The sequence below is a fragment of the Ursus maritimus genome, unplaced genomic scaffold (genome assembly GCF_017311325.1).
Source record: "Ursus maritimus isolate PB19 unplaced genomic scaffold, ASM1731132v1 scaffold_34, whole genome shotgun sequence".
Taxonomy (NCBI): Eukaryota; Metazoa; Chordata; class Mammalia; order Carnivora; family Ursidae; genus Ursus; species Ursus maritimus.
In genome coordinates, this window is record NW_024426008.1 from 16,119,984 (window position 1) to 16,147,758 (window position 27,775).

General features: G+C 41.8%; 1 protein-coding gene across 6 annotated transcripts in view; it reads left to right on the forward strand.

Annotated features, from left to right (window-relative positions):
• CEMIP2 (cell migration inducing hyaluronidase 2) overlaps nucleotides 1-27,775 on the forward strand; it is a 123,908-nt gene that overhangs the window by 64,045 nt on the left and 32,088 nt on the right. For 3 of the 6 annotated variants that reach the window (XM_040620244.1, XM_040620248.1, XM_040620249.1), the window contains 4 exons: nucleotides 2,788-2,886; nucleotides 7,071-7,225; nucleotides 9,801-9,904; nucleotides 10,265-12,315. In XM_040620244.1, the coding sequence (XP_040476178.1) occupies nucleotides 2,788-2,886; nucleotides 7,071-7,225; nucleotides 9,801-9,904; nucleotides 10,265-10,461 (555 nt within the window). In that variant the 3' untranslated portion in view covers nucleotides 10,462-12,315. Of the gene's footprint in view, nucleotides 1-2,787; nucleotides 2,887-7,070; nucleotides 7,226-9,800; nucleotides 9,905-10,264; nucleotides 12,316-27,775 lie in introns of those variants that run through there. The other 3 variants (XM_040620246.1, XM_040620247.1, XM_040620245.1) reach the window with 2 other exon arrangements.

Genomic DNA, 27,775 nt, shown 5'->3' on the forward strand with positions numbered 1-27,775 from the left:
ATCTGACCCCTCTACCCTGGATGACTGTAGACTTTTTGGTCCTCATTTTCCTCCCCTCTCTCCCCCAGGTGTAATTCTGTTACAGTATTGCTATTGGATTTACACGTCAGTAATGTAGAAAAATATTTTGCTTTATTGAGGACTATAAAATTTCTCTTCCAGAAATGCAACTCATATATGGGGTGCCTGGGGTGGTTCAGTTGGTTAAGATCCTGGCTCTTGATTTTGTCTCAGATCATGATCTCAGGGTTGTGGGATCCAGTCCCACGTCAGTCTCCACACTTAGCATGGAGTCTGCTTGAGTTTCTCTCTCCCTTTGCCCCTCCCCACTAAAATAAATAAATAAATCTTTTAAAAAACGCAACTCATATGAAAATTGTTTCCCCCCCCCCCTTTTTTAAGGTGGAAAGCTACCATTAATTTTGAAGCATGTACTGTTATATTTACCTGCAATTAAAAGTACAAACTAACTTTGGCTAGAAGTGAAATTCTTCTCCTGACATATTCTTCATTACAAGTTCTCCCTCTGGATCTTAAGAAAACATGGCAATGAAAGTAAATCCAAAATATGAGCTCAAATTGGGCATGGGGTTTTCAAAGAAGTCAGACCAACTCTGAGTGAAAAAGAAGTATAGAGTTAATATTGCTCTAATTAATATGTAACCTTTACACAGACAAATATGGGTTAAGTGAAACGGTACTCAAAGTGTGGTCCCAGACCAACTTCGTCAGCATCACCTGGGAACTTGTGAAATACTAGAATTCTTGGTCCCACTCCAGTCCTACTGAATCAAAAATGTTTCTCATTTGTTTTTGCCTTTTGGTGGTAGTAAGAGCAGGGAGAGGAACATGGATTTATTCCTCCTGTTATGATATATGAGTACTTTTTCAATGGCAACTCCTATCCACAGTTTCAATCTTTCATATCCCTGTGCCGCTTCTGTTCTCCACCTCAGCTAAAACCAGCCCACCAACCCACCCACCACCCAACCAATCAGCCAACCAACGCACCTACCAACCAACCAACCAGCCCACCAACCCACCTACCACCAACCAACCAGCCCACCAACCCACCTACCACCAACCAACCAGCCCACCAACCCACCTATTAACCAACAAACCAGCCTACCAACGAACCAACCATCCAAACACCCAACAAACCCACCTACCAACCAACCAACCCACCTGTCAACCAACCAACCAGCCAACCAACCCACTTATCAACTAACCAGCCAGCCCACCAACCCACCTCCAGCCAACCAACCCACTTAACAACCAACCAACCAGCCAACCAACTCACCAACCAAGCCAACCATGTATATGAAGAAGTTTATATAGATCCTTGCCTGTCCCATGTAATATCTTGAGTGTTAAAGTAACATTTTATCTATTTTTTATTTTATTTTAATTTTTATATTCTGGGGAGAGGGAAAGAGGGAGAGAGAGAATCTTAAGCAGGCTCCATGCCCAGCGCAGAGCCTGTTGTGTGGGGCTCAGTCTCACAACCCTTGAGATCATGACCTGAGCCAAAATCAAGCGTCAGACGCTTAACTGACTTAGTCACCCAAGTGCCCCTAAAGTGATATTTTTAGATAATCTTTGTGGGGAAGTAAATTCTGCAGCCTAATTCTCAAGCTGAATTTGTTAAAGTCCTTCATTACAGGAAAGATGATATAATTTATTGTAACAACCGCAACATGATAATTTATAAAAATAATCATCATTGGAAATATTATAAGCGTATCTTTTTAAACGGTTCCATACGTTAATATTTATTAATGTCCTGGTTTTTTTGTGTGTACTTGAAACATTGATTAGAATTTATTTTTTAAAAAATGTATCGATTACTGACTTGGTGCATATGCAAAGTACTTGAAGCATTTGGAAACCTCACTTTTACTTGGAAATTTGAAGGAATGAGTTTGAGTATCAGAAACACACATACATGAGGAGTAAGTAGGAAAATTCACACAGATTTTTGACTGCAAACCTGAGCTTCTGAATGTGGAGTATCATGATTGTTTGCCCTTGGAATCAAGTTGTTGACATGCATTCATAAGGATAGATACTTTAAGTACTGAATTGTGGGAGAGTTAGGCCTGCTTTTGAATGAGAAGAAAGCCTTTGGGGAGGAGGTGCAAGGTGGGACTTGGAGGCTGGGAGTGATTTCATGGAGTAGAAAGAAACAGGGGAGGGCATTCTTGGGGAGGGAACAGCATCTGCAAAGGCAGAGTGGCGGGAAAGGAGATGAAGCACTTGTAGGAAATCAAGGTTGCTACGCTGTCTGCAGAAGGTGGTAGAACAGTGGGATTAGGAGCCTGGATATAGAGGCGTGGCTTGATTTATGGGACACGTTGCAAGTCAGGTAGAGGAAGTCAGTCTGGTGATGCACTGCCTGCTGAAAGGTTTTGAACAGTGTAATCCTTGTCACCTTTACTTCTCTTAGTTCTGGAGTGACTGAGTCCCAGTTTAAGATAACTGGTCTGAAAAGGACCTGAAAAGGACAAAGATGTAAGTGTAAAGCACATTTACTCAGTCCTTTGCAGAATTGATTTTCTGAACAAGATGACAATTATTCGAGACTGGGATTATTTCAGAAAATGAGGGACATACACTTCTTGTATTAAATCTGGATCAAAAGATGGAATTCCAGGCCATTCAATCTGTACAAAAAGTTCACAGGGGGGAAAATAAAACACCATTGGGTTTGATATAATTGAGTTGATTTTGAGGCCTTTTTGAAGGAAGATGTGGTTGATAGAAATACCGATCTTCCTCCCTGTTTAGGTGGTGTTTACTAGCGATCCTCATAAAAGCTACCTCCCTGTGCAATTCCAGTCACCCAGTAAAGCAGAGACTCAGCGTGGAGACCTGTCTATTATCACTGTAAGTACCATCTGGCACGTACCCTGCCTCAGTTTCCCACTTTCATGTTTTATCCCGGTGACATGAATTATCTCTGGCAACAGTTACTTGGTGGCAAGCAATATAATAGAGGCATAAATACCGCCTTAACATTTGTGTTTTTAAATAAGTTAAATGTATTAAGTCCTTTTTTCTCACTAGACTGTGTTTATTGATGACTTTGAGGTGAATGTTAAAATTGGTTCACAAAGTGCTAGTCCTCTGTTCTAGGCGGGTTTATGGAAGTATAGGCCTGAGCTTCCTTGTCAATGCATAGAATTTGGGTGAAGAGCCAAGCTAGCCAGTGGTAACCAGCTCTTGGCATGAGATCTGTCCAGAATCAGGTTGACCTGAGTGCCACCGTATAGGATCTCTTGAGGTGGCAGGTGGCAGGTGTCTAGCCATCTAATTGATATCTAGCCAGGGCTTGGTCCCAGTCTCATGTGGTCTCTTTATTTTTATTTTTTATTTTTTTAAAAGATTTTATTTATTTATTTGACAGAGAGCATAAGCAGGGGGAGTGGGAGAGGGAGAAGCAGGCTCCCCACTAAGCTGGACTCGATCCCAGGACACTGGGATCATGATCTGAGCCAAAGGTAGATGCTTAACTGACTGAGCCATCTAGGTGCCCCTATTTTTAATTTTCTTAAAAAGATTTTATTTATTTGCCAGAGAGAGAGAGCGAGAGAGAGTGAGCACACGCAGGGGGTGCAGCAGAGGCAGAGGGAGAAGCAGGCTTCCCACTGAGTGGGGAGCCTGATGTGGGGCTCGATCCCAGGAGCCTGGGATCATGACCTGAGCCAAAGGCAGACGCTTAACCGACTGAGCCACCCAGGGACCCTTCACATGGTCTCTTTAAAGAGCTCATTTTTTGTTGTTTGTTTGTTTTTTTATAATCAAAGTATAGCTGACATACAATATTATATTAGTTTCAGGCATACCACATAGCAATTTGACATCTATGTACATTATGCAGTGCTCACCATGGTAAGTGTAGTTATCACCTGTCACCATACAAAGTTATTACAGTATTATTGACTCTGTTCCCTATGCTGTACTTTTCCTCCCTGTGACTTTATGTATTTTATAACTGGAAAAGTCTGTACCTTTTAATCCCCTACACCTGTATGACCCATCCTCCAACCATGGGAGCTCAGTTTTTTAAAGTGGTGGACAACACAATCACAAATCGACATGTATGTGGACAAAATTGCATCTTATTCTTTATTTCTTTCCAAATTTCTTTTGTTGTGTTAAAATATGCATAACATAAAATTCATCGTCTTAACCATTTTTAAGTGTATAGTTCAGTGGTGTGAAGTACATTCATATGGTATGCGAGCACCACCACCGTGCATCTCCAGGACTGAACTCTGAATTAAGAACTTTTCAATACGGGCACTTGGGCAGCTCAATCGTCAAGTGTCTGCCTTCGGCTCAGGGTATGATCCTGGGGTCTTGGGATCGAGCCCTGCATCGTGCTCCATGCTGTGCTGGGAGCCTGCTTCTTCCTCTCCCACTCCCCCTGTTTGTGTTGCCTCTCTCGCTGGCTGTCTCTCTTTTTGTCAAATGAATAAATAAACTTAAAAAAAAAAAACTTTTCAATAACTCTGAATTAAGAATATCCCTGCTTGGGGGGACAGGAGGGTGAAATGGGTGTTACTGGTCAACAGGCCATGTAGTTTCAGGTGAGTAAGATGGATAAGCTCCCCAGATCTGCTGTAAGACATTGTCCCTATAGTCAATAATTAGGTATCGTGCACTTAAAATTTGTGAAACGGATGGATCTCGTGACCTTACACACACAAAATTAAAAATAAATAAATAGAGACTATCCCAATTTAAATGTAGCTCAAAGATTTCCCAACTATGTATTTATGCCTATTGCCTTCCGTTAGCAACTGTTCATTGAGTAGTAGGTTCATGATGTAATTTTTTTTGGCATAAAATTTGTTGGCTCTGCATCTCCATGCAGTCGGCCGTGTGGAGAACCTGATCCCAGCCTTGTTGGCGTGGTCTGTGGTAGGCATCCGTTGCAGAAGGGAAGCAAGGGGGTGCTGAGTCGCTCTGCTCTACTAACTTCACTTAAACAATTCAAGAAGATATTGTTTTGCCCAAAAAAAATCTCAGGCAGGCTCTGCTCCAGGGTCCGAAGACACTTTTTTAACTCCGTTGCTGCACACTGGGTGTTCAGGACCCCAGAAAAGTCACACAACAAGCATTTGCCTGAGGAGTCCTTGCTAGGACATGGCGTTGCTTTAGTCTTTATGGAAAATTTGTGTTTTCTTTAAGTAATAGGTTTTAGGGGGTGCTTTTCAAGAGGACAGTTTAAGTGTATTGGGGATCATTATATATATTTTTCTCAAATTGTTTTAGTATTCAGATTTTTAAAAATAAGAGAATAATCACTTCCAGTCTTTCCAGATATAAAGTGGTACTTTAGGGGCGCCTGGGTGGCACAGCGGTTAAGCGTCTGCCTTCGGCTCAGGGCGTGATCCCAGCGTTGTGGGATCGAGCCCCACGTCAGGCTCCTCTGCTGTGAGCCTGCTTCTTCCTCTCCCACTCCCCCTGCTTGTGTTCCGTCTCTTGCTGGCTGTCTCTGTCTCTGTCAAATAAATAAATAAAATCTTTTAAAAAAATAAATAAATAAAAAAATAAAGTGGTACTTTACCTCAAGGATTTCCATAGTTGTTCTCTGGATTAGAGCAATATAAACATAGCCAAAAAGTCGTTTTGATTCCTGTGAGACCAGTAGCAATTAGAAATAAAATTTAGGTGTGCCTGGGTGGCTCAGTTGGTTGGGCATCTGACCTTAGCTGGGGTCATGATCTTGGGGTCCTGGGATCGAGTCCCATGTTGGGCTCTGTGTTCAGTGTGGAATCTGCTTGTCCTTCTGCCCTTCCCCCCTACTCGTTCTCTCTCTCAAATAAATAAAATCTTAAAAAAAAAAAATTTAAATGTAATTTCCCCAAACAAAAGCGAGTGTAGTGGTGATGGCATTTCTCCTTTGTTAGCTTTTAGCATAGTTTATAATTTTACACATTTTATTTTTTTCAAGGAAAACCTTTTTTTTTTTTTAAAGATTTTATTTATTTATTTGACAGAGACATAGCCAGCGAGAGAGGGAACCCAGGCAGGGGGAGTGGGAGAGGAAGAAGCAGGCTCCCAGTGGAGGAGCCCGATGCGGGGCTCGATCCCAGAACGCCCGGATCACACCCTGAGCCCAAGGCAGACACTTAACCACTGAGCCACCCAGGCGCCACAAACCTTTTTTTTAAGTTTGTATTTATTTATTTATTTAAATAATCTCTGTATTCAGTGCAGGGCTTAAACTCAGGACCCTGAGATCAAGAGCCATACGTTCCTCTGACTGAGCCAGCCAGGTGCCCCAATTTTATACATTTAAAATAGGAACAGCGGCTATGCCTTAAATTAGCATTCGATCATTGTTTTAATCCAATGAGTTTTTTTCCTTCTTTTTTGGCTAATGAATTAATGATATTTGGATGTGTCTGGAGTTCCTTTTTCTTGAAGAGGTCTCAAACCACTAATGTAATTTAGAGAGGACTACTGGAAATTTCAGCTCACAATAACTGTGAACAAAATATATTAATACCTTGTGGCTTAGCATCCTGGTGAAATGACCACTTTTCCATTTTGATTTTAAAGGAGAGCTGTGGATGGGACAAAGGAGATGAGGCCATCTGGCTCCTCTGATGTTCCAAACCTAAACTCTACTGGGAGGGTTTCTGTGTCGGGGAAGGTATAATGTTTTTCTCTGAACCAGTGTGACAGTAAGTGAGCTGTCGGAACTGTGGTACAGAGGCTGGGACCTGATCGCTGAGTGTGAGAGCTTTGATCCCAGTGAGAGAGTGGGGGGTAGGCATGAAGTCCTTACGCCTTCAGCGAGAGTCACGCTGCTCAGCAGAGTGTGGGCTGCTATGCCTTGCGGGGAGCATCCAATCCAACCAGTAAAGACCGATCAAGGGCACAGCCTAGGAGAACACTGGCAGGGTTTCAGGTGTTGGTGGAGAAAGTATCACTGGATTATGTGGTTTGAATCCTGGAAATAGAACTTGATTTATGGGTTTAGAAGACCGAGAAAGATGAGTTATCCTGGAGATACGAAGGGCTGGTGACAGCAGAAGACGTTTCTCTGTTCACAGGTCAATGGCACCGACTTTACCATCCAAAACCCAGGTGTCCTCCTCCTCATTGTGGATGCCTGCAGCGTTCCCTTCCTGTTAGTGGAAAAAAAGATTTTCTCTCCTGCCGATGTCAGTCGCATGGAAGAGTATTTGAGAACAGGCATCCCTCCAAGGTAGGTGACGCTTGTTCTGTAACAGGGACAGGCCGTTGGAACAGCTGACACCTGGTTAACTCTGAGCTTTGGTTTGTCTTTCCACCCTTTAACTGTGTGGGCATTTAGGGCTGTTGAAATCCTCGTCTCAGATTGACACCCATGTGTTCTAAGCTGCATAGCATTGCACAGTGAAAGCCCGGATGTGAGCAGAGTTTGCAAATGGCGTGAAGGCTCTTAGAACGGGCATTGCTCAGTATTTTGGAACATTTCTATCCCATTTTTTAGTATTTGCTCAATTACTTTGCACCTAACTCACTTAGAAGGTTCATTTCCCGTTTAAAGCAATTTGATAGGCAATTTGACCTTTGGGGCCCTCTGTCGCACTGGTAAGCCCGCAGCAGCATTGTGCTGTGAGTTCACCACCTGGCTCACGTGGAAGTGACTGGAAAGGAGTCAACTGAGTTTTAAGTGGACACATACCTGGTCTCTTAAGAGCCCTGGCCTGATTGGTTTTGTTTTGTTGGGCTCTGAAGAAGCATGCACATGAGCAAAACCTTTCTTTCTAGGGACTGGTTAGTCCCTGCTTAGAGGCAAGGAGATGAATTCAGGCTCCTTTCTTCCTCCCTTGGCTGTGCCGCGGACGCTAATTTACATGCAGACCTTCACTTAGTGAAGCAACTGAGGGAAGGGCATAAGCTTCCTGGGGAGTAAGGTCCTGTCTGGTTTTTGAATGCATCTTTGGTCATCTGATGACTTACACTCTTTGCACATGACAGGAAGTCCCATAAAGTCATTGGATTATTTGAGTGTAATAGTCAGTGTGCAGGTCTAGCTCTGTCTTCTGCTTTAAGATACTTCTAGGGAGGGGCGCCTGGGTGGCGCAGTCCTTAAGCGTCTGCCTTCGGCTCAGGGCGTGATCCTAGCGTTCTGGGATCGAGCCCCACATCAGGCTCCTCCGCTAGGAGCCTGCTTCTTCCTCTCCCACTCCCCCTGCTTGTGTTCCCTCTCTCGCTGGCTGTCTCTCTCTGTCAAATAAATAAATAAAATCTTTAAAAAAAAAAAAAGATACTTCTAGGGAATTCCTTTCCAAGTCCTCAATTTTCTTTAAGGATTTAAAGATTTTTGCTAATGGTGAAAACACGTACTCAGTTCACCTAAACCAATCCAGGGCATACCGCTCACCATAAATTTTTAGGATAACACGGCAGTCCTGTAAGGTACCCTATAGATTTAAGAGTTAAAACCCAACTCGTTAAAAAGTCACTAGGTTGTTTCTGGAAAGGGGACTGAAGGAAGCTTTTAAGATGTGGGTAATGATCTGTTTCTTCATCTGGGCTGGTTGCATAAGTATGTTCAGTGTGCAGAAATTCAATGTGCTATGCACTTAGTGATACTTTTCTGTATGTATGTTGTATCTTTTTTTTTTCCCCTGAAGATTTTATTTATTTATTTATTTGAGAGAGGGAGAGAGAACATAAGCAGGGGGAGCTATAGAGGGAGAGGGAGAAGCAGATTCCTTGCTGAGGAGGGAGCCCAGCGTGGGGCTCAGTCCCAGGACCCTGGCATCATGACCTGAGCCAAAGGCAGATGCTTAACTGACTGAGCCACCCAGGTGCCCCTGTATGTTGTATCTTAACAAAGCGTTAACAAAGTGTTAAGAGGTTATGGAACAACTATTAGTGTCTTCTAGAGAACCAGGCACATGTTGGGGTGTTGGGGGTCCCTGGGGACCTGTAAATGATCTCATGGGACGAGCCTGAAGAGGGTCAGGCCTGTAGGGTTGCTGTGGTCGGACCTCCCTTCAGACTCTGAATGGTCACCCTTGCTTTAGAATGACATCAACATGCCAAGACCCGTATTAAGAAAATGAATACTAATGGATATATAACAGTTCAAGAAAAGGGTAGTAGAAGAATAAATGTGGGAGAATAATAAAATCTTTGTAAACAACTTAAAATAATACAAGGGGGCTTGTTTTATAACATTAAAATAAATCATGAGGCCATAGTAATTAAGCCCGCATAGCACTGGCAGAGGAGAGAGAGAGAGAGATCAGGAGAAGAGAAAATCCAGACAGATTTTAGTATATGTGTTGATATGCTGCATAATAAACATGGAATTTAAACCAAACCTTGGGGCGCGGATTTTATTTTATTTCATTTTAGAATTGGTGTTTATTCTTTTATTTTATAAGTAGATAATAGGACATGAATAGATAAATAGAGCATCTGAAACAAAACCAACCTCCCTTATTAATATATTCCATAAAAGAGATGAGTCCCAGTTCAGCTATTGGGTCAACAGACCTAAATGAACTTTGCTTTCCCAACACTTGGAGACACCTTGTAATAGCAACGTTAAGTCCTGGGTGGGTCCTGGGTGGGGCCGGGAAGCCTGAGCTTCTAACAGCAGGGACAGAACTTTTAACAGCAGGGACGAGAAAAGCATCTTGGTTTTTGTTTCTTTTTTTCCTGTGTGTTTTTAGTTCTGCTTTTATCTAGTATTTCTCTGCTGTATTCATCTCAGAAAGGTTCTCAACTAATACATGCTCATTTATTGAAATTCCCTCCAATTTTCTGACTTTTACATACAGGTCAATTGTTCTGTTGAGCACAAGAGGAGAAATAAAGCGTTTAAATATTTCTGATTCATTAGTACCTCTGGGATTAGCCAAACCAGCTCATCTTTATAACAAAGGTTTGTATTTGTATTGTTCCTTGACATTTTTGTGAGTCCAGCCACAGAAGCATTTTTTATGGTGGAATATAGCCCCCAGCCTGTCTTCATGAGCTTATTTTGCTGGAGTGGGTATCATTAAGATAATTTTTAAATAAGGAGACATTATTAGAGGAAGTGTTTGGGGATGTGGTTTGTTATTTGGGGCAAGAGGTGGGTGGTCAGAGTTCATTGAATGACGTAAAGAAGTGTAGCTTTTCTGTTTCATAGCTGTCTTTGTTTTGCTCACCTCTGACTCACCTCCCACATTGTCTTGCCTGGAACAAGTAGATGGACAAATTGCCCTTTCTTTTTTTTTTTTTTTTTTTTTTTTTTTTAAAGGGAGTACCATATTTTTGGGATTCAGCGGAAACTTTAAACCATCTTGGGCTAAGCTGTTTACCAGTCCTGCTGGCCAGGGCCTCGGGCTGCTTGAACAATTCCTACCTTTGCAGCTGGAAGAATACGGTTGTCCCCAAGCCAGCGTTGTCCGCCGGAGAGATCTGGAGCTGTTAATGCAGACTGCAAAAGCACATTAGGGACTCACTGTAACTTAAGTGCTGGGGGAAGAAAAAATGTGAACTAACTTATTTAATTTATGGCATTTTAAAATGACATTTTAAAAATGACACTGTTAACCCAATGGAACCATTTTCCTGTTTGATACAGAGAGGGGACGAAAGAATTTGAAGTGATGGCTTGAATACCAGCAGGCACACCTGCTAGTTGTACAAAGTGTTGAAGAATTTATTTGTGTTTGTTAGGCTGGTATATTCGGAGAGCATTTCTCCTGTCCCTCCACGGCCACTCCGTGTGTCTTAGTGATTGTAAGCAGCTTCACCTTTTGTAGGACAGGATGCCAGGGGAGGGAGGTGGGGGCCTCTGAGGGTCAGCCCGAGTTCTGGAGCGGACCAGCTCTTGTAGCACCTTGGATACTTGAAATCTGATACCTGGTCGTGTCTTTGGCTTTGGGTCAGTAGTTGACTCGGGTGACTGGTGTGTTTGGTGCTGCCCAGGCCCTGGAGCCCTGGATCGGGGCGGCAGCCTTTGCAGATTATATAGGATACTCAATGACAGTCTTAAGTGGCAACTCAGGCCCAGCTCATGCCCTTTTTTGCCTGGGGCATGTGCTATTTTTATTCATTTGTACATTGATTCCTTCCAAGGGTTGAACTTTTCAACGGAAAGCATACTGGGACGAAAGGGCTTTAGGGATTTAACATCCCTCTAAACTTGCGCCTCTGGGCAAAAAATTTGATCTTCACCAAGGTCTGAAATTATTGGGACCGAATTTGCAGCTTTAATCCTTAGCCTCTTTTGACTGTATATTTGTGTTTAAAATGCAGAGCTGAGCTGACTATTTACATTTTTTTAAAAAGAAGAAGGCCTTGTTTCTGAACTGTAAATGTGGGTCATTTCAACTGGCACAAAGGAAGTCTGTTCTTGGGGTTGCTCCTGTACCCGATTTCATTGTTGTTTTTGTGTGATTTTTTTCTTTTTAAGCTTTTCTGCTCAACATCCTGCCAGGAAAATTACAGAAAGCTTAATGATACCCCAAAATATTGTACTCGGGGAGAAAAAAGGGAGAGCCTTTGACAAGCCAGAATCATGGAGGGGGGACATTCAGAAACAATACTTTGTAGAGCCTTAGAGGAGTTGGTCCCTCTTAATTAAATTGTTAGAGCCAATTAAAAGAAAGAAAGTGCCGCGATGCCCGATTTCCCTTCCCCCTGGGTGCGTGAATGTCCTGCCGGAGAGAATTGTATGTAGCAGAAAGATTAGCTCCACCGCCAGGGATGACACCACACTGAGGGGAAAGAAGGATCGAAAAATGCCTTTGCCTTTTCCCAAACCTGCACTACATGGAGCGTATGAAGACATGGCCATGGCGAGAGGGTAGGAAGTGAGTTCAGGCTGACTTGGCAGTAAATACGGACAAATTCACTCTCCTCTACCAAGAGCAAAGGCCGAGGGTCTGTCCCTTTGTGTCCAGGAGAAACTGCAGAGCAGGTCTGAGACTTCTGTTACTTTACAAAACATGCTACCTCAAAATGCTACCGATAAACCATTCTAACTCTAAGTGCTCTTGCTAAGGGCATGTGTCTTAAAGTTGAGGGTTGTTGTCGTTGATGTTGTTTTTTCTTTTGTATATCGATGAGTGAGATCTTACCTATCAAATATATTATTGGATCATGGTTCCTGAAGGTGATTAAAGTTTGTGTGTGCGTGTGTGTTTTTTATGACTTAAATATCTTTTATGCGTGTTTTTTTAGAGTTTGGTTCTTTGAAGAATTGGAGAGGCGATGTAAGTTCTGAAGCACTCGGTTTTTCTGATTTGTATGCTAATTATCAGGGCCTAAGTTAAATAAAAATACGTGTGCATGTATTTTTTATATATGCGTGTGACTCAGTCAATCGATCAGTCATTTTTTTATTCCAGCTTCCAGCCGTGAAAAGCTCTTGGCAGAGATGAGGAAGGGAAATTGTCTGCCAAGTAGATTTGGAAACGCTAAGCTTCAGAAGGGCAGGGACCCCATTCTGCAGTGCAGACCTTCTCCCCCGAGCCTGTGCAATGGAATTGCCTGGGAGCTTTAAAAAATACTAAGCCCTGGGCCTCACCCCCGACCCCGACACTCAGATTTAATTGGGGTAGGATGCAGCCTGGGTATTGGAATTTTTTTAAAGCTCCCTGGGTGATTCCAGCACACAGCCAGGTTTAAAAACCACTGCACTAATATAATGGGTCCACTGTTTAACTCGAGTCCGTAATTTTTTGTGACTCAAACAAAATCACATTTATCTATTATTCTTATTTGCTGTTCCTATGTTCCAGAACCCTCAGCCCTAAACAGCACTTCACTATTGTCTTCTTTTAATAGAACTTTAAATACAGTTTTTAGTCCTTAATCGTCTCACATTGTTAAGTCGGTCAACTAAGCTTTTAAATACATTTCTGGCAATGGGGAGCCAGCGATCTGTTTTATTTCTGTGGGGAAAATAGATTCAATGGTGATTTATAAGTTCGTAAGCAGTTTCCATCAGGTGAGGCAGTTGGCGGGGCTCCAGAAATGTGGCCGTCCACATATCAGCCAGCTGATGAGAAACACAGGGCCTTCAGATGTCTCGGACGCGGGGTATAAGTCTCTGCTGTGAGGTTCCTGCCTCCGCAATTGAGCCCGTGTGCCACATAGGCTCTTTGGAAGCTGGAGGAGAGCTTGCAGGAAGATTGAAAGGCAGGTGCCTGGTCTCTTAGCAGCAGCTAAGCTGACATTCAGATGCAGGGCTGGCGAGGGGGCTTTTATGACCTCTGTTCTCCAGCTTCATCAGGAGAGAACACATCTCTTGCCATTAAGTGGATAACTTTGTTGTGAGGAGGGGCAGGCCATGAGGTGATAGACGCTTGAAGGCTTCAGATAACTAGGTGTTCATTCCCTGAGAGATGAGGTCATGTTTGGGTAAGTCCAGTGGAAAGCATTTTAATAAACAGGAATGCACTTAGTGAATTCAGGTGGGCTTCCCCTCCACCCCAGTTGGTCCTTGTAGGTAAGTACCCAGATCCCATCATGACCGTGTTTGTTGATTCTGTGATGCAGAGTTGGACCTTACCTTCCAGAATTCTTGTTTGGCTTTCAGATACTTAGGAAACCATATTTAATAACTTGAGAAATTCCCCTAAAGGTGAAGACTGTGAATGGGAGTAATTGGGTAACAGATTTGTATCATTACTGTTGTCTTAACTTGGTAATAACCCAGTCTGCTAGAAATGCTAGCAGATACTCTGGGCAGGAGCTGATTTGCAACCAAAGGTCAGAGAGGGAAAAATCAAGGAAAGGCATCCTCAGTCCCTTGTTCACAAATAATAAAATTCTATTCATATCTTGCTGGACCATTTGGGAGGCAGAGGGTTTTGTTTTATTTTTTACCCATTTGTCCTCAAAATAAGAGAGAAGCTGGGGGTGCCTGGGTGGCTCAGTCCGTTAAGCATCTGCCTTCAGCTCAGGTCATGATCTCAGGGTCCTGGAATCGATCTCCGTGTCAGGCTCCCTGCTCAGTGGGGACTCTGCTGCTCCCTCTGCCTCTGCTCATTCTCTCTCTCTCTCTCTCTCATAAATAAAATTTTAAAAAGAGAGAAACTGAAGAAGATGCTAATCAGGCCCTAGTGTTGTGGGGAAGGACATACACACACTTTGTTTTGTGTGATAAAATTAGAGAGTGACTGACTGAACTATGAAGATTTCTAAATGAAGAACTGCGCCCCACAGGGCATCCAAAAATATAAGCCATTAGGAAGCTGTGAAATGTTCCATCTGAAAATACATCAGAGAGTCAGAAAACAACCTCATAGATTCAGTTTTTCAATTTTCCTAAGATGGACAGTGTGATTAGTCTGGATATGAAAAGTCATCAAGTTCAAGTTCATCCTCAGAAGAGCTCAGACTGTACGACCACAGTTGGATTCCTTAGAGGTCAGCAAAGTGACATGGAGGACAGATTTGCCCCCTGACTGGTGTAGTACCAATTCTGAGTTAAGAATGGCTTTTACATCTTTAAAGGTAACACGTTGGAAAAAGTCAAAGAAGAGCATGATTTTGTGATGTGAAAATTAAAGTTCAGTGTTCATAAGTGAAGTCTTATTGGAAAACAGCCACACCTATTGGCTTATATGTGGACTAGTTCACGGGTCCCAATGGCAGACCTGAGTGGCTTGCTGGGTAGTCTACATGGCTTCCAAAGCTGAAAATGTTTACTGTGTTCCTTTACGAAGGATGTTTGCTGACCCTTGCTCTTGGTGAAGGGTCTACTGGTGTTCATTATCCTCTTCTCGGGGCTTTCATAAGGTTTGAGAATTTTTTAAGTAGAAAGTTACGGAAAAAACCAGCATCAGAATCACCTGAGGTGCTTGATGAAGGTGGAGAATCTCTAGCCCCAACTCAGACTGGAGAATGGGCATCTCCGGGGGTTGGAGCTGGGAATGTAATTTTATAACAAGCTCCCCAGGTGTTTCTTCTAAAGGAAAACCTGAGAACTTTTTTGAGAAGCCCATAAGGTGTAGTGAGCTCCTGTTACTTCTCCCTCTCCTTTCCTTCAGCACAGAGCACATGTGGACAAATCTGAATGTTGTGTTTTTTAACCCTGATCTCTGCAGTCTTTCCTAGAACTTTTTGTGTCAGATGCAAGGCAGATCCCATGTGCACAGCACAGTCTATAACTGTTCCTGGGGCAGAGGTTTGGAGCCTGTGATAAAAGCCTCTCTCCGTCATCTGAAATTCTCATTGTTAGAATTATTCGTTTGGCTTAGTTATTCCCATGATGGAGTGCCAGCCATCCTTTGTTCTCCGCACGTTCTTCTTGTTAGTTTTAGGTTTAAAAGAAAATGTTTGTTCAGCCACAATCAAGCTGCACAGATTAACAAAAGCATAGTTTCTTTGCTTTGGGATGGAACTGTATCCACCCTGGTTATTTCACATTCTTGGAAGAGCTCATGACCAATTGCAGATTTTTTTTTTTTTAAAGATAGAGTGAATGACTTCATACAAGCAGTTTGATTTGTAAGTGAAAGCCTTTTAACATGTAAACTTTATGGAGGGGTGGGAGGCCATTGGATGGGCTTGGGGGATTATGAAATTGTTCTTTGCCGAGAGAGGCTGGGACACTCTGTGGGAGACTGTGGCAGGGCTCCCTTCTTCCACCTCCTCCCACCAGCCCATGTTGGTCTTAAACACCCAGTTCCTGAGAGTGGAAGGCTTAGATCAGCTAGATCTCAGGGGGCAAGGAACACTGTTAGTTCCCAATGTGGCAGGGAAGAAGAGGTTCTGGTCGGGGAGAGAGAACCCACCCAAAACCTGTTGCCTCCCAAAATGTGCACGTGAGCAGTCTTCTAAGGAAAATGGCTCTTGGGGAGTTGTTACTGGATTTGAGACAGTTCATTGCCTTAGATACCATGGATATTCTGGTGACCAAGCTAGGTTTGATGCCCCTCAGGGGTCTTTACTAGCAGTGTTACTTCGAGTGGATTCCTACTCCTGATCTTCAGCTTTCTTGTCTGTAAAATGGGACTAACGATATTGGGGTAAAATTACAAAGGAGATTAAATGAGACAGCCATGGTTCCCAAACATGGTCCATCATCAACAGTAACAATGCCTGGGTGGTTTGTTTACAAAAAAAACAAAAACAAAAACAAACAGAAAAAAACGTAGACTTCCAGACACCTGTGAATTCTAATTTAGGAGTTTTTCCAGGGCTACGGATTAGGGAATCTCTATTGTTTAAAGCAAACTTTGGAGATAATGCCAGATTTGGGAACCCCTGGAAAGTCCCTGCGAAAGCCCGCGGCCTACTTCTAACACGCTTTCTGTACTGAGTTGTTTGTATCTAGAAAACAGGACTTTGGGCCCGGCAGTATGTGTTCAGTGACTTGGTTTGAGCGTCCTCATGATACCTGCATTTGTGCCCTTGGTTGTGCCAGCCCTCTGACTCAGCAAGCCAGCTGTGTACAGGCCAGCGCTACGCGACGTGGAAAGGCAGCTCTGAAGTGAGACCATGTGTCTGCACCCTGTTTCACAGCTGGTGTGTGCGGCTTTTGCTCTCCGTTCCTGGAAGGGAAAACTGCAGCTCAGCTAATAGTTTGTCTCTTCCAATCCCTCTTGCCCTAAACTCACATGGGCTAGAAACAACTCATTTCTAATTCTTGCTCTATCCTTCAGCCACCCACATTTTCACTTTTGTTCTTATCAAGCAGGAAAAATGCTAACATACGGTGAAATGGTTCAAAGCTGAGGTTGATACGACAAGCTGAAGTTGAGCGGAAGGATGGGAAAATGAGCACCTTTGGCAGCCAACTTTCCCATGTCTCTCTGCACCCCCATTTCTTCCTTGTCATGCTTCCTCCTGACTGCCCGGGGTCCACTGCTGTGGTCTGCTCAGACTGGGCAAGACCACATTCCCAGACCTCTTTGTACCTTTCACACCACTGCTTACATATTCCATGCCCAGCCCTCAGGATCCTGAGCCCTTGCTAAACGAGTTCGAAGTCAGATGAGTCCTCACGTCTAAAACTAGTTTCCTCTTAGGCAACGATGCCATTTTAGTATCAGCCCATAGTGCTTATAATGCTACAAGTAATGTGTTGCTGGAAGTTTCATGTACCTGATCTGAAGCAATTTTGCTCTCCTGCTTACTTCGCCTACAGATGAAGCTGAAGCTATCAAAGCCTAGGGGAAGTTACCAATCTGGAAAATCCAAAAACCAGATCATCAGTCCCTGGGTAATGGGGTCAATACCATGGACAAGATACCAGCATTTGTATTTGAATGGAATCCCTTCTGATCATCTTCAAGAAGGTGATGGATAATACTCTGATATTCCTACCCCTTAGCAATGTTCTCAGAACACAGGCTGGATGAGTAACCCTACCTGACTCTGAAACATATAATCTGTTTGGATTCCAGGCCCAGGGGCTTGGCCACAAGAAAGCGTATTTATGCCAGCATCTTCCTGGAAGCTGTGCTCTGTGAGCACTGGAAAAATCCCCTTTGTTTATAGTGTCTTGCATTTTTGTAAATGGCTTTATTTCAATAGCTGAAAGGAAGAGATTGGGTAATTATAGCTTTCCTTTCTTACAGCCTCATATTGAAAACATACGCCCGCAAGGTTAAATGAGGATCCAAGTGGATAGATGATACATAAACAAGATTAGAGATCATAAGGATTAGGAGTTTCCTGTGCACTTTGATCCAGAGGAAGAAGGTCAATTACAAATACAAAATTATTATTTTGGGGGTGAAGGCAGGGTGATTTTATTATATTGATTATATTTTCTGGCTCTTGTTTCCAATTCCTTGAAATGGGATAATTTTTAAATTTCAGTTGTGAATTTTAATGCGCTATTACCTAAAATAATGGGATTCAGAATCTATTGACAAGTATAATTACTGGATATTTTGGATAGTCAACTTTGAAATTATCAACTTAATACCTATATCCTTGCTATATATTTGAATTAACAGGAGAAGTTCTTTTCATTTTATTCGGTCCTTTATCTGTTTACAAAAGACAAATGATTAATATGAAGCATAAAGGTACCCAATGAAAGACTTAAAGAGTAGTAGTTGGAAATACAGAATGAGATGAAGAAAAATAACTTTGTGTGGTTTTTTTTAACTTTTTTTTTTAACTTTTTCCATTAAATATTTCTACACTTCAGTTAGCAGGTCAGAGCCAGTGGAGTCTTGTCACTAAATTTCTGAGTTTGCTATTTTATTTCATTTTTTACAAAAAAGCAATGAACTTTTAAAATAAATTTAAATTCAATTAGTTAACATATAATGTATTATTTGTTTCAGGGATACAGGCCTGTGATTCATCAGTCTTATATAATACCCAGTGCTCATTTTAAAGAAATCCTGCCCTCCTTGTTACTGTGTGTGTGTGTGTCTGTCTGTCTGTCTAATATGCCTGAGAGGTTATGCGTGATGTCATCACTAAAACCATGAATTTAAAGTCTTTATCACTTCAACCTTCACCTTGAATTGAGTTTTCAATGCTATCTCACTTTAATTTAGTTAAAAGTTCTCAACATGACAACCTTGAATTTAATTGAGTCTTCAACATTATGACTTTTATCGTATTGTGCACCGATGTATCATTTTAGTGTGTAAAAAAGTATGTATTGTGTTGTTTATTAACACAGATTCTTCACAATGTTTCATGCAATTTGAATTTGTGAATACTGCTTCTGTTTTGTTTAGCCTTAATACGCTTGGGTGTCTAACTTTGAGATAAGTGACATGAATTTTATATTAAGGATGTTTCTTTGAAACATAGATTTTCTTTTCTTTTTTTGTAATTATATAATTGAGGATTTGGGATGAGATCCACCACATGTCAAATACTTACATTTTAAAAACGAAATTTGGTTCCTACCCTGTTAAAGGACTTTGTCTTGGTGAGGGCTATACAGAGAATATTTTACTGGTATGTACAGTGTTAAACAAAAAAAAATGCTCAGGACTCCTGTGAAAGACGGTAAGGTAGACTTTATTCAAGGGGTATTACAATGGAGTTTTGTACCAGGAGAGTGGATGGAGCTCAATTCGGAATACAACAAGGACAAATGGACATTCATAGCCAAGGAGCAGGGTGGAGATTGGGTGATGGGAAATTAGTAAGAGGAAACACGAGTAGGGGGATTCCGGCCTTACAGGATTTTTGACAGGGTGATAAGATACCAAGGGTGGGGGATTTTCCCTAAACTGACACAGCAGGAATCCTGCTAAAACTGGATTAAATGGGCCAAAAGGTCCCAAGAACCCAAGGTCAGGGGCCTAGTCAGAAGAAGAATCCAGAGGAGCCTGACTCGTTCTGGTCAAGGAGAGCATCTTCATCAGAGGTAAGTAGAATCTTCCTTTGTGGTTGAAGTTAAGTCTACTGCTAATTACCATGGGGGAAGTTAGCTATTTAGATGTGCCTATCTGCTTGGTATGAGTTTCTACGCTTAGAGAGAAAGAACAGTTTAGCCTTTCTGATGAGACTTCTGTGAGGTTGCCTTGAAATGGGCTGTAACGGTGAATGTTAAGGTTTCAGGTACCACATGGAAAAAGAATGGTTATAAAGGACAGACATCACTGTTATGGAGTGTTATCTTCTGGGTTTTGTTCTTGATTGTTTTCCAAAGCCCAGAATTATCCGTTTAAAATGAGGTTTATGGGCTGTTTCCATCAGAACCGTGGAATTTACTGTTAAAACTGCAGATTCAGGGGTTCCATTTTAGGTGGATTGAGTTAGAATCTTTGGTTGAAACCCCCAAATCTGCATTTAAATAAGCAGCCTAAACAGTGGAATGAATCACAGCACCCAGAAATAGACTTCTAACAATGATGGCATTACAATCAGTGGGTAAGAGATAAACTACTCAATAAATAGAGTGAGAATAAATGGTTCTCCATGGAAAAAGATACAGTTGGATTCCTACCAAACACCGTGAAGAAAAACAAACTCCATATGAATTAAACATTTAAGTGTGAAAAGTAGAACTATAAAACTTTTAGAGAAAATACAGAAGAATATAATTTTGACATTGGAAGAGAGAAATAGATGTTAAATATATAAAAAACACAGGGGCATCTGGGTGGTGCAGTTGGTTAAGCATCCCACTCTTGGTTTTGGCTCAGGTGATCTCAGGGTCCTGAGACTGAGCCCCATGTGCGGCTCTGGGCTGAGTGCAGAGTCTGCTAAATTTTCCCTCTCCGTCTGAGCAGAGAACCCAATGAGGGACTCTATCCCAGGACCCCGAGATCATGACCTGAGTCTAAGGCAGACACTTAACCGACTGAGCCACCCAGGTGCTCCTAAATAAATAGATCTTAAAAAAATAAGAAAAAAAAAGAAATTGTTTACTAGATTACAATGTAATCATTTTGTATGACAGATATCTCAAGCAAAGCCAAGAGACACAGCATAAACTTGGATAAGGTATTTGTAACGAGTATAACTCAAAAACATATAAAGAACTTCTATAAATCATTAACATTAAAAATAAAAGCAAACCAAGGGAAAATGGGTGAGTGTTAATCATATCCAACTCAGAACAGGAAACCTGAGAAGCAAATACATATTTGAAGAAGATATTAGTGTTTATGGATAACGCAATTAAAAAGTGAGATATTGGGGTGCCTGGGTGGTGCAGTCGGTTAAGCAACTGACTCTTGGTTTCAGCTCAGGTTGTGATCTCAGGGTCATGAGATTTCGCCCCAACATTGGGCTCCAAACTCAGTGCAGGAGTCTTTTTAAGACTCTCTCTGCCCCTCCGCCCATATGCTCTCTCTGAAATAAAGAAATCTTTTAAAAAAAAAAAAAAAAGATACTATTCAAAGGGTTTATGAATATGTAGAGGAAATGAAACTTTTGGATATATTGTTGGCTGGAAAGTGAGTAAAAACACTTTGGAGATCAAATTGGTAGTATCTAATAGCTTTGTATATAAGTTATCCTAATTATATATATATTCCTATGAGTTTCCTGTTCATATGTGCAAGGAAATATGTGGGGATATTTATGGCTGGGTCTATATGAGTAAAAAATTGGGACAGAACCTGGATGCTCATTATTGAGGGATCACATAAATACATTATAGTGTACTCATAAAGTGCACTAATATATTCCAGTTAAAATGAATGAATTATGTTTAAGTATCAATATAAATACATTTAGAAAGGGTAATACTGGTAGATGTTGGGGAGGAAGAATTTCCTCTTCCTTTCAAAGTCTTTCTAGCTGGACTAAGAATCAAATTGACATAAGACAGAGTGATAGGAGAAAAGTCAAAGTTAATAGCATATATATGGGAAATCCATACAGGCATGGAAATTCCAAAGATAGAATATTTTTCTTGTAAATACAGGCAATTTAAAGGATCCATCATCTGGCCATTGATGAGTAGGATCTATTAATAATGACTCAAACCAATATGGCTTAATGGCTTAACCAAAGATGCAGGAGGTGTCCAAAGAGGGCATAGCTGATGCAGCCCCATGATCCAAAAGTTCACTGTCAAAATTAGCCTACGAAAACAAAGATGTTTGTTGCACAGGTGGTAAGCATGGTGTAATGAAAACAGTGTCTCCAGCCTCCCCCCAGCGCATGAGATTTCTCTAGCCACAGACCTGCTAATCTGCGACGCTGGGCTGGCAGTACTGGAATGGGACTTTCCACACTACCAGGCAACAAAGATTGACATGACAAAGGTTCCTGTGGGTTGGAACATCTCATGACAAACACCCCTGAGAGCTGGCATGGCCAGACAGAAAGAGAGGGAGAGGGAGAGAGACTTGGATTCCTGGTCTGTTTGGCCTCCAAAGTGCACCTCAGTTAAGTGCACCCTCAGGATGGTAGAGACCAAAGAGAAGGTTCTCATTGGTCACAAAGCCAAGCTCTTAGGACATAGAACAAGACAAAAGGAAACTAATATGTACATTAACAGCATTAGCTGAGCTTTGGGTCTATTGGAGCCATATTAACACCTAAGAGGTATATGCCATGTATATGCCATGGGGTTGTTGGCTGTGTGTGGTTTTACAGTGTACCTCATTACACGGAAGTTTTCTTGAGGTTAGAGGTGACATAGTGTCAGGACTCTCACTACTTACCCTTCGTCTGACTCCACAAATATAGAGATGTCAGGAAGCTGCCAGGGCAAGAAATGTTAACTTGTGCTGCCTATTTGTCAGACTTCCCAAGGACCTCTCCACTGCAGCGGTGTCCGGGGCAAGCAATGTCCTCTGAGTTCAAGTATCCTGCCAACTAAGTCAATTGTTGGAGAGGAAGAATTTCCTCTTCTCTTCAAGGTCATTCTAGCTGGACTAAGAATCAAACTGATGTGAGACAGATTAACAGGAGAAAATCAAATTTAATCACGTATGTATAGGGAATCCACAGACATGGAAATTCCAGACAGTGAGGCAACATGATGCTTCTGTGAGCTAAGGAGAGGGGTAGGGGTCTGAGGATGCAAAAGGGAGAAAGACCATTAACAAGAAGGTTAGAGAAGATGTTTGGAGTCAAAGGTTTCCCTATGACACGGTAAGTTTCTTGGGTAAAGGGGACTCTGTTATACAGCTTTCTTCCTGATGTAAGCGACAATTGAGGGGGGAGATAAACAGCTTTTCCAGCATCTGCTGGGTTTTGATTGCTTTTAACAGAAAAAAATGTTCCTGCCAAAGTGGCCCTACTTGTGGGTGGCCTGCCCTTGGCCCTTACATAGAGAAGGTACAAATAAATACAGAAGTATTGGTGACATGATATTTATGGTTGCAAACATATTGTTGAAGCTGCATGATCCAGTTTCCTTCTACTCTTGCTGACCTTAGAGATTCATTATTTTAGATTTAGATATCAGAATGTTGAGGTTAAAAACTCTTAAAACTCATCTCATCCAGGGGCGCCTGGGTGGCACAGTCGTTAAGCATCTGCCTTCGGCTCAGGGCGTGATCCCGGCGTTCTGGGATCGAGCCCCACGTCAGGCTCCTCTGCTGTGAGCCTGCTTCTTCCTCTCCCACTCCCCCTGCTTGTGTTCCCTCTCTCGCTGGCTGTCTTTGTGAAAGTAAATAACTAAAATCTTAAAAAAAGAAAAAAGAAAAAAGAACATTGAGCTTTAAAAAAAAAAATCATCTCATCCAATTTTTTCCTTTTTAAAAAAGATCTTTTTAAATGAACTTTTAATGTTAGAATAGTTTTAGATGGATAGAAAAATTGTGAAGATTGTACAGCACAAAGAGTTCCCATATATCCCCACACCTAGTTTTCCATATAATTAACATCTTACAGTAGTTGGTACGTTTGCTACAATTAATGAACCAAATAGAGTTTATGTTTTATTCAATCTATATTGGTTTTTAACTAATGTACTTTATCTGTTCTAGAATCCCATCTAAGATACTATGTGAATGTATTTGTCATGTCTCCTTGGGCTCCTCTCAGTTATAGCAGTTTCTCAGACTTTCCCTTTTTTGTTGTTTCTAATGACTTTGCCAGTTTTGAGTGTAGTAGTTAGGGAATTCGTAGACTGTCCTTCATTGGAATTGGCCTGATATTTTTCTCATAATTACATTGGAGAAGTCCACCACAGAAGTAAAGTACCGTTCTCATCAGATTGTATCAAGTATACATATTATTAACATGACTTATCATCTTTGATGTTAACCTTGATTCTCTGGCAGAGGTAGTGTTTGTCAGTTTCTCATCTGTAAAGTTACTCTGTTTTCTCCTCTTTCTAGGCTGTACTCTTTGGAAGGAAGTTGCTGTGTGCAGCCCATACCACTCTCCTTTTTTATTTTATTTTATTTAATTTTATTTATTTATTTTTAAAGATTTTATTTATTTATTTGACAGAGGTAGAGACAGCCAGCGAGAGAGGGAACACAAGCAGGGGGAGTGGGAGAGGAAGAAGCAGGCTCCTAGCAGAGGAGCCCGATGTGGGGCTCGATCCCAGAACGCCGGGATCACGCCCTGAGCCGAAGGCAGATGCTTAACCGCTGTGCCACCCAGGCGCCCCAACCCACTCTCCTTTTTTAAAAAGAGAAATTGTTGGGGTGCCTGGGTGGCTCAGTAGCTTAAGTGTCTGACTTTGGGTCAGGTCATGATCCCAGGGCCCGGGATTGAGCCCCATGTTGAGCCCCATGTTGGGATCCCTGCTCAGTGAGGAACCTGCTTCTCCCTCTCCCTCAGTCCCTTCTCCCCTCATGCTTTCTCTGTTTCTTAAATAAATAAATAAATAAATAAATAAATAAATAAATAAAATCTTTAAAAAAAGAGAGAAATTGTAGCTCAGAATGATAAAGCCATTTGCCCTAGGCCTTAGCATTAATCATACTTAGTTCAAGGTATGATTTGGGCCACAGTAAGAGGATTACTTAATGTATAGCAGTTTTTTTTTTTTAAATATTTTATTTATTTATTTGCCAGAGAGGGAGCACGCACAAGCAGGGGGAGCAGCAGGCAGTGGGAGAAGCAGACTCCCTGCTGAGCAGGGAGCCTGATGTGGGACTCAATCCCAGGACCCTGGGATCATAACCTGAGCCGAAGGCAGACACTTAACCGACTGAGCCACCCAGGCGTCCCTAGTAGTTTTTTTTAAAGCTAATTAATGTGATTCAATGAATTTTATTTTACTTTAATTTACATGTAAAATTAAGGTTAAGGCAGTGGATTTAGTACATACTAAATCTAGCTTCCCTAGCCCCCAACAACCCCTCTACTCAAAACATATAGAATTATTAGTAATGCATTTTTTTCAAATTCACCCCACCCCTGCACACACATAGCTGAACTCAAAATGAATAAAGGAAAATGTATACTTGTTGGAAACTAGGAAGCAACTAGTCCAAAGAGCGGGAGCAGAAGTTTCACTGGGACTAGAAACTTATACTGAAAGCCAGCCCCTAAATATTGCCATCCACACAGGAGAGTCGAGTCCTGAATCTTTGAAACATGGTCCAGAAGAGGACAAGAGGTGCATGCGCAGAGGTTTGTGTCTTCTTGGGCTCCTGGATTCCTTGGTTCTTGAAGATGGCCACTGTGGTTGGGGGGCAAGAGAAACCCTCCAAATGCTGGGTCCCACTCCAGGGTCCCAGATGCTCAGTTCTGACGGTGGTGCTGTAGACAGCAGATGGGCACATCTAAATAGCTAACTTCCCCCTTGGTAATTAGCAGTAGACAACTGCACCCACAAAGCAAGATTCTACCTACCACCGATGAAGATGCTCTCCTCGACCAAAATGAGGCAGGCTCCTCTGATTGCAGAGTGATGCTATGCGGTCCGAGAAGCAACGATGAATAAAGAGAGCAGTAAAACATGGAACATGGTTTTAAAAAGTACTTTTCATAACCTAACAAGTATAACAATATTTGTGTTTGGAAACAAGCTGGAAATAAAACACTTCATAATAACTTGGAAGTCATTGTTACCAGATTCAACTTGTCCGTGCATCTGATGAGCAGTAAGCCAATGTCCGAGACGCTGGTTTTGAAGCAAAGAGAGCTTTATTATCAGAAGGGCAGCCCAAAAGGAAGGCAAGGGATGATTCTCAAAGCTGTCTTGCCCTGTGGAGCCCAGGGGCAGCTTATATATGTTTGGGGAAGGAGGTGGATACCTGAGAGGAGACTGAGGGGTTTCTTGAAAACTTTAAGGGGGCGGGGCTTGAAACAACCTAGAGCTCTGTGTTCTTCTGGACCATGAGGCACCCTTCAGAACTGGTTCTATCAGGAACATTAGATAATTTCAAGACAAATGTTACCCTCCATTCCCCATTAAGTTTGTACAATCGGTGCATAAACAGAGAGTAGAGGTAAAAAGGCCAAGTCAATGACTGTGCGTGAGGTTAAGGGGTGCATAAGTAGGGAACAAAACAGAACGTGGAGCTAAGTTAATAGCACAACTAAACAACTACAGTTCTGCTTATGCTTTCAAAACAGGTCCGGGAACCAAGTGTCCGGCCTCATCAGGATGCAGAGGAAGTTACTGTGTGCCAAGGTCCCGTCTTTTCCAATAGAGAATAGAGATACTGATTAACTTTGACTTTGTCAGCATATTGTAAGTGTAAGAATGTATGCTAAGCGTAAACAAAATGCGTAACTTCCAAACTGGAAAGTGAAAAGAAAGAAGCCGAAAAAATTGATCTATTTAATGAAAGCAGAAAGAAGAAAGACAATAAGAATGAAGAGCAAAAGTAAATAAATAAATAAATAAAATATAAAGATGGTAGAAATTAACCCAAATACATCAATAATTATAATACATAGATGCAGGTTATTCTCACTTCTCTTAATATTGAATACAAAAATCTCTCAGTTTGGGATTAAACAGTGAAATTCGTAAGAGGGTAGATCTTAAAAGTTCTCTTCCCAAGAAAAAAATGCGTAAGTATGTATGGTACTTGTTAACTAGACTTGTAGCGATCATTTTGCAGTAAATACAAATACCGAATCATTATGTTTTACACCTGGAACTAATATAAGGTTATATGGCAATTATACTTCAATTTAAAAAACATAATAATTATATGCTATTTATAGATATGCCTTAAAAGGATTTGGAGTGATCAAAATGAAAGGAGAGAAACTGATATACTAAGAAATTTGATGTAACAATATTAATATTGAAAAATGTTAACATTAAGAGAATTCTAATAGGGTATTAAGCAAGAAATTGTGTAGAGAAAAAGAAAGATAACACATAATAATAGGAGGTGCCATTGAGAGACAAAGAGGAGGGGGGTATCTGGCTGGCTCAGTGGGTAGAGCATACGACTCTTGCTCTTGGGGTCATGAGTTCAAACCCCACGTTGGAGGCAGAATTTACTTAAAAAAAAAGAGAGAGACAAAGAGGAATATCTCTCTTAGAGACTGATGGAAAAGGAGCCAAATCATGATGAATCATGAAAGTAGGAAATAGGCACTCTCTTGTTCTCTAATTCAAGATCCGTGGTTCAGTTTGCTTTATAATGGAGGCCACATATTTCCCCTGTATTTCCTAAGTACATATTTTCAGTTCTCCAAACCACCACATGTTTTCTCATCTCTGAGCTTCACACACCCTTTGCTCTCTACCCAGATCTCTCCCCCACGCCACAAGCGACACAAGCGTTTGAGCGCTGGGGCTGGGCCCTTTTCTCTATTGCAACACAGTGCTCGGCACACGATTTGCTTCTCGAGTGCTTAAATCAACGCAAAAATGAGATATGCAAGAAGGAAATGTGATCACAGATGGGGGGTTTAATTCGAGCTGAGGAGATGATTTCAGAGAGGAAGTGACCTTTAAGAAAAATCTTGGAGAAAGAATAAGGGAAAAGGTTGCTCCTGGTAAAGGGAAGGGGGTGAACAAATGCCCTGAGGCTACAGAGAAGCTGACTTGGCAGGGAATTTTGAGTAGTTAAATTTAGAGTATCTGGAGCATATGTGTGTGTGTGTGTGTGTGAACGAAGGAGGGAGAAATGAAGCTGAAAACAAGAGTGGGGTCACTACATAGAGCCCGGGGGCCATGCTAAGGAGTGTACATTTTGCCCTGCAGGTGGGATGTATCCATGGAAGATGCTTAAACAGTACGACGATCATGGGAGCTGTTAGAGCTCTTTGCTGACTATTTCCAGTGTTTCCTACTTCAAAGCCTCTATCAGGATTGTACTTCTCTCCCTGCCTTGAAGTTAGGCATGGCCGCAGACCTTACAGTGACGAATGCTAATGAATGAATGTGACATGTGCCACTTTTGGGCAGAAACCCTAAGAGACGCTATCTGATTTGTCATTGAGCATTTTCCTGCCTGAGCTGCTATGGAAGCATGAGCCTTTGTCTCCGAGTGAG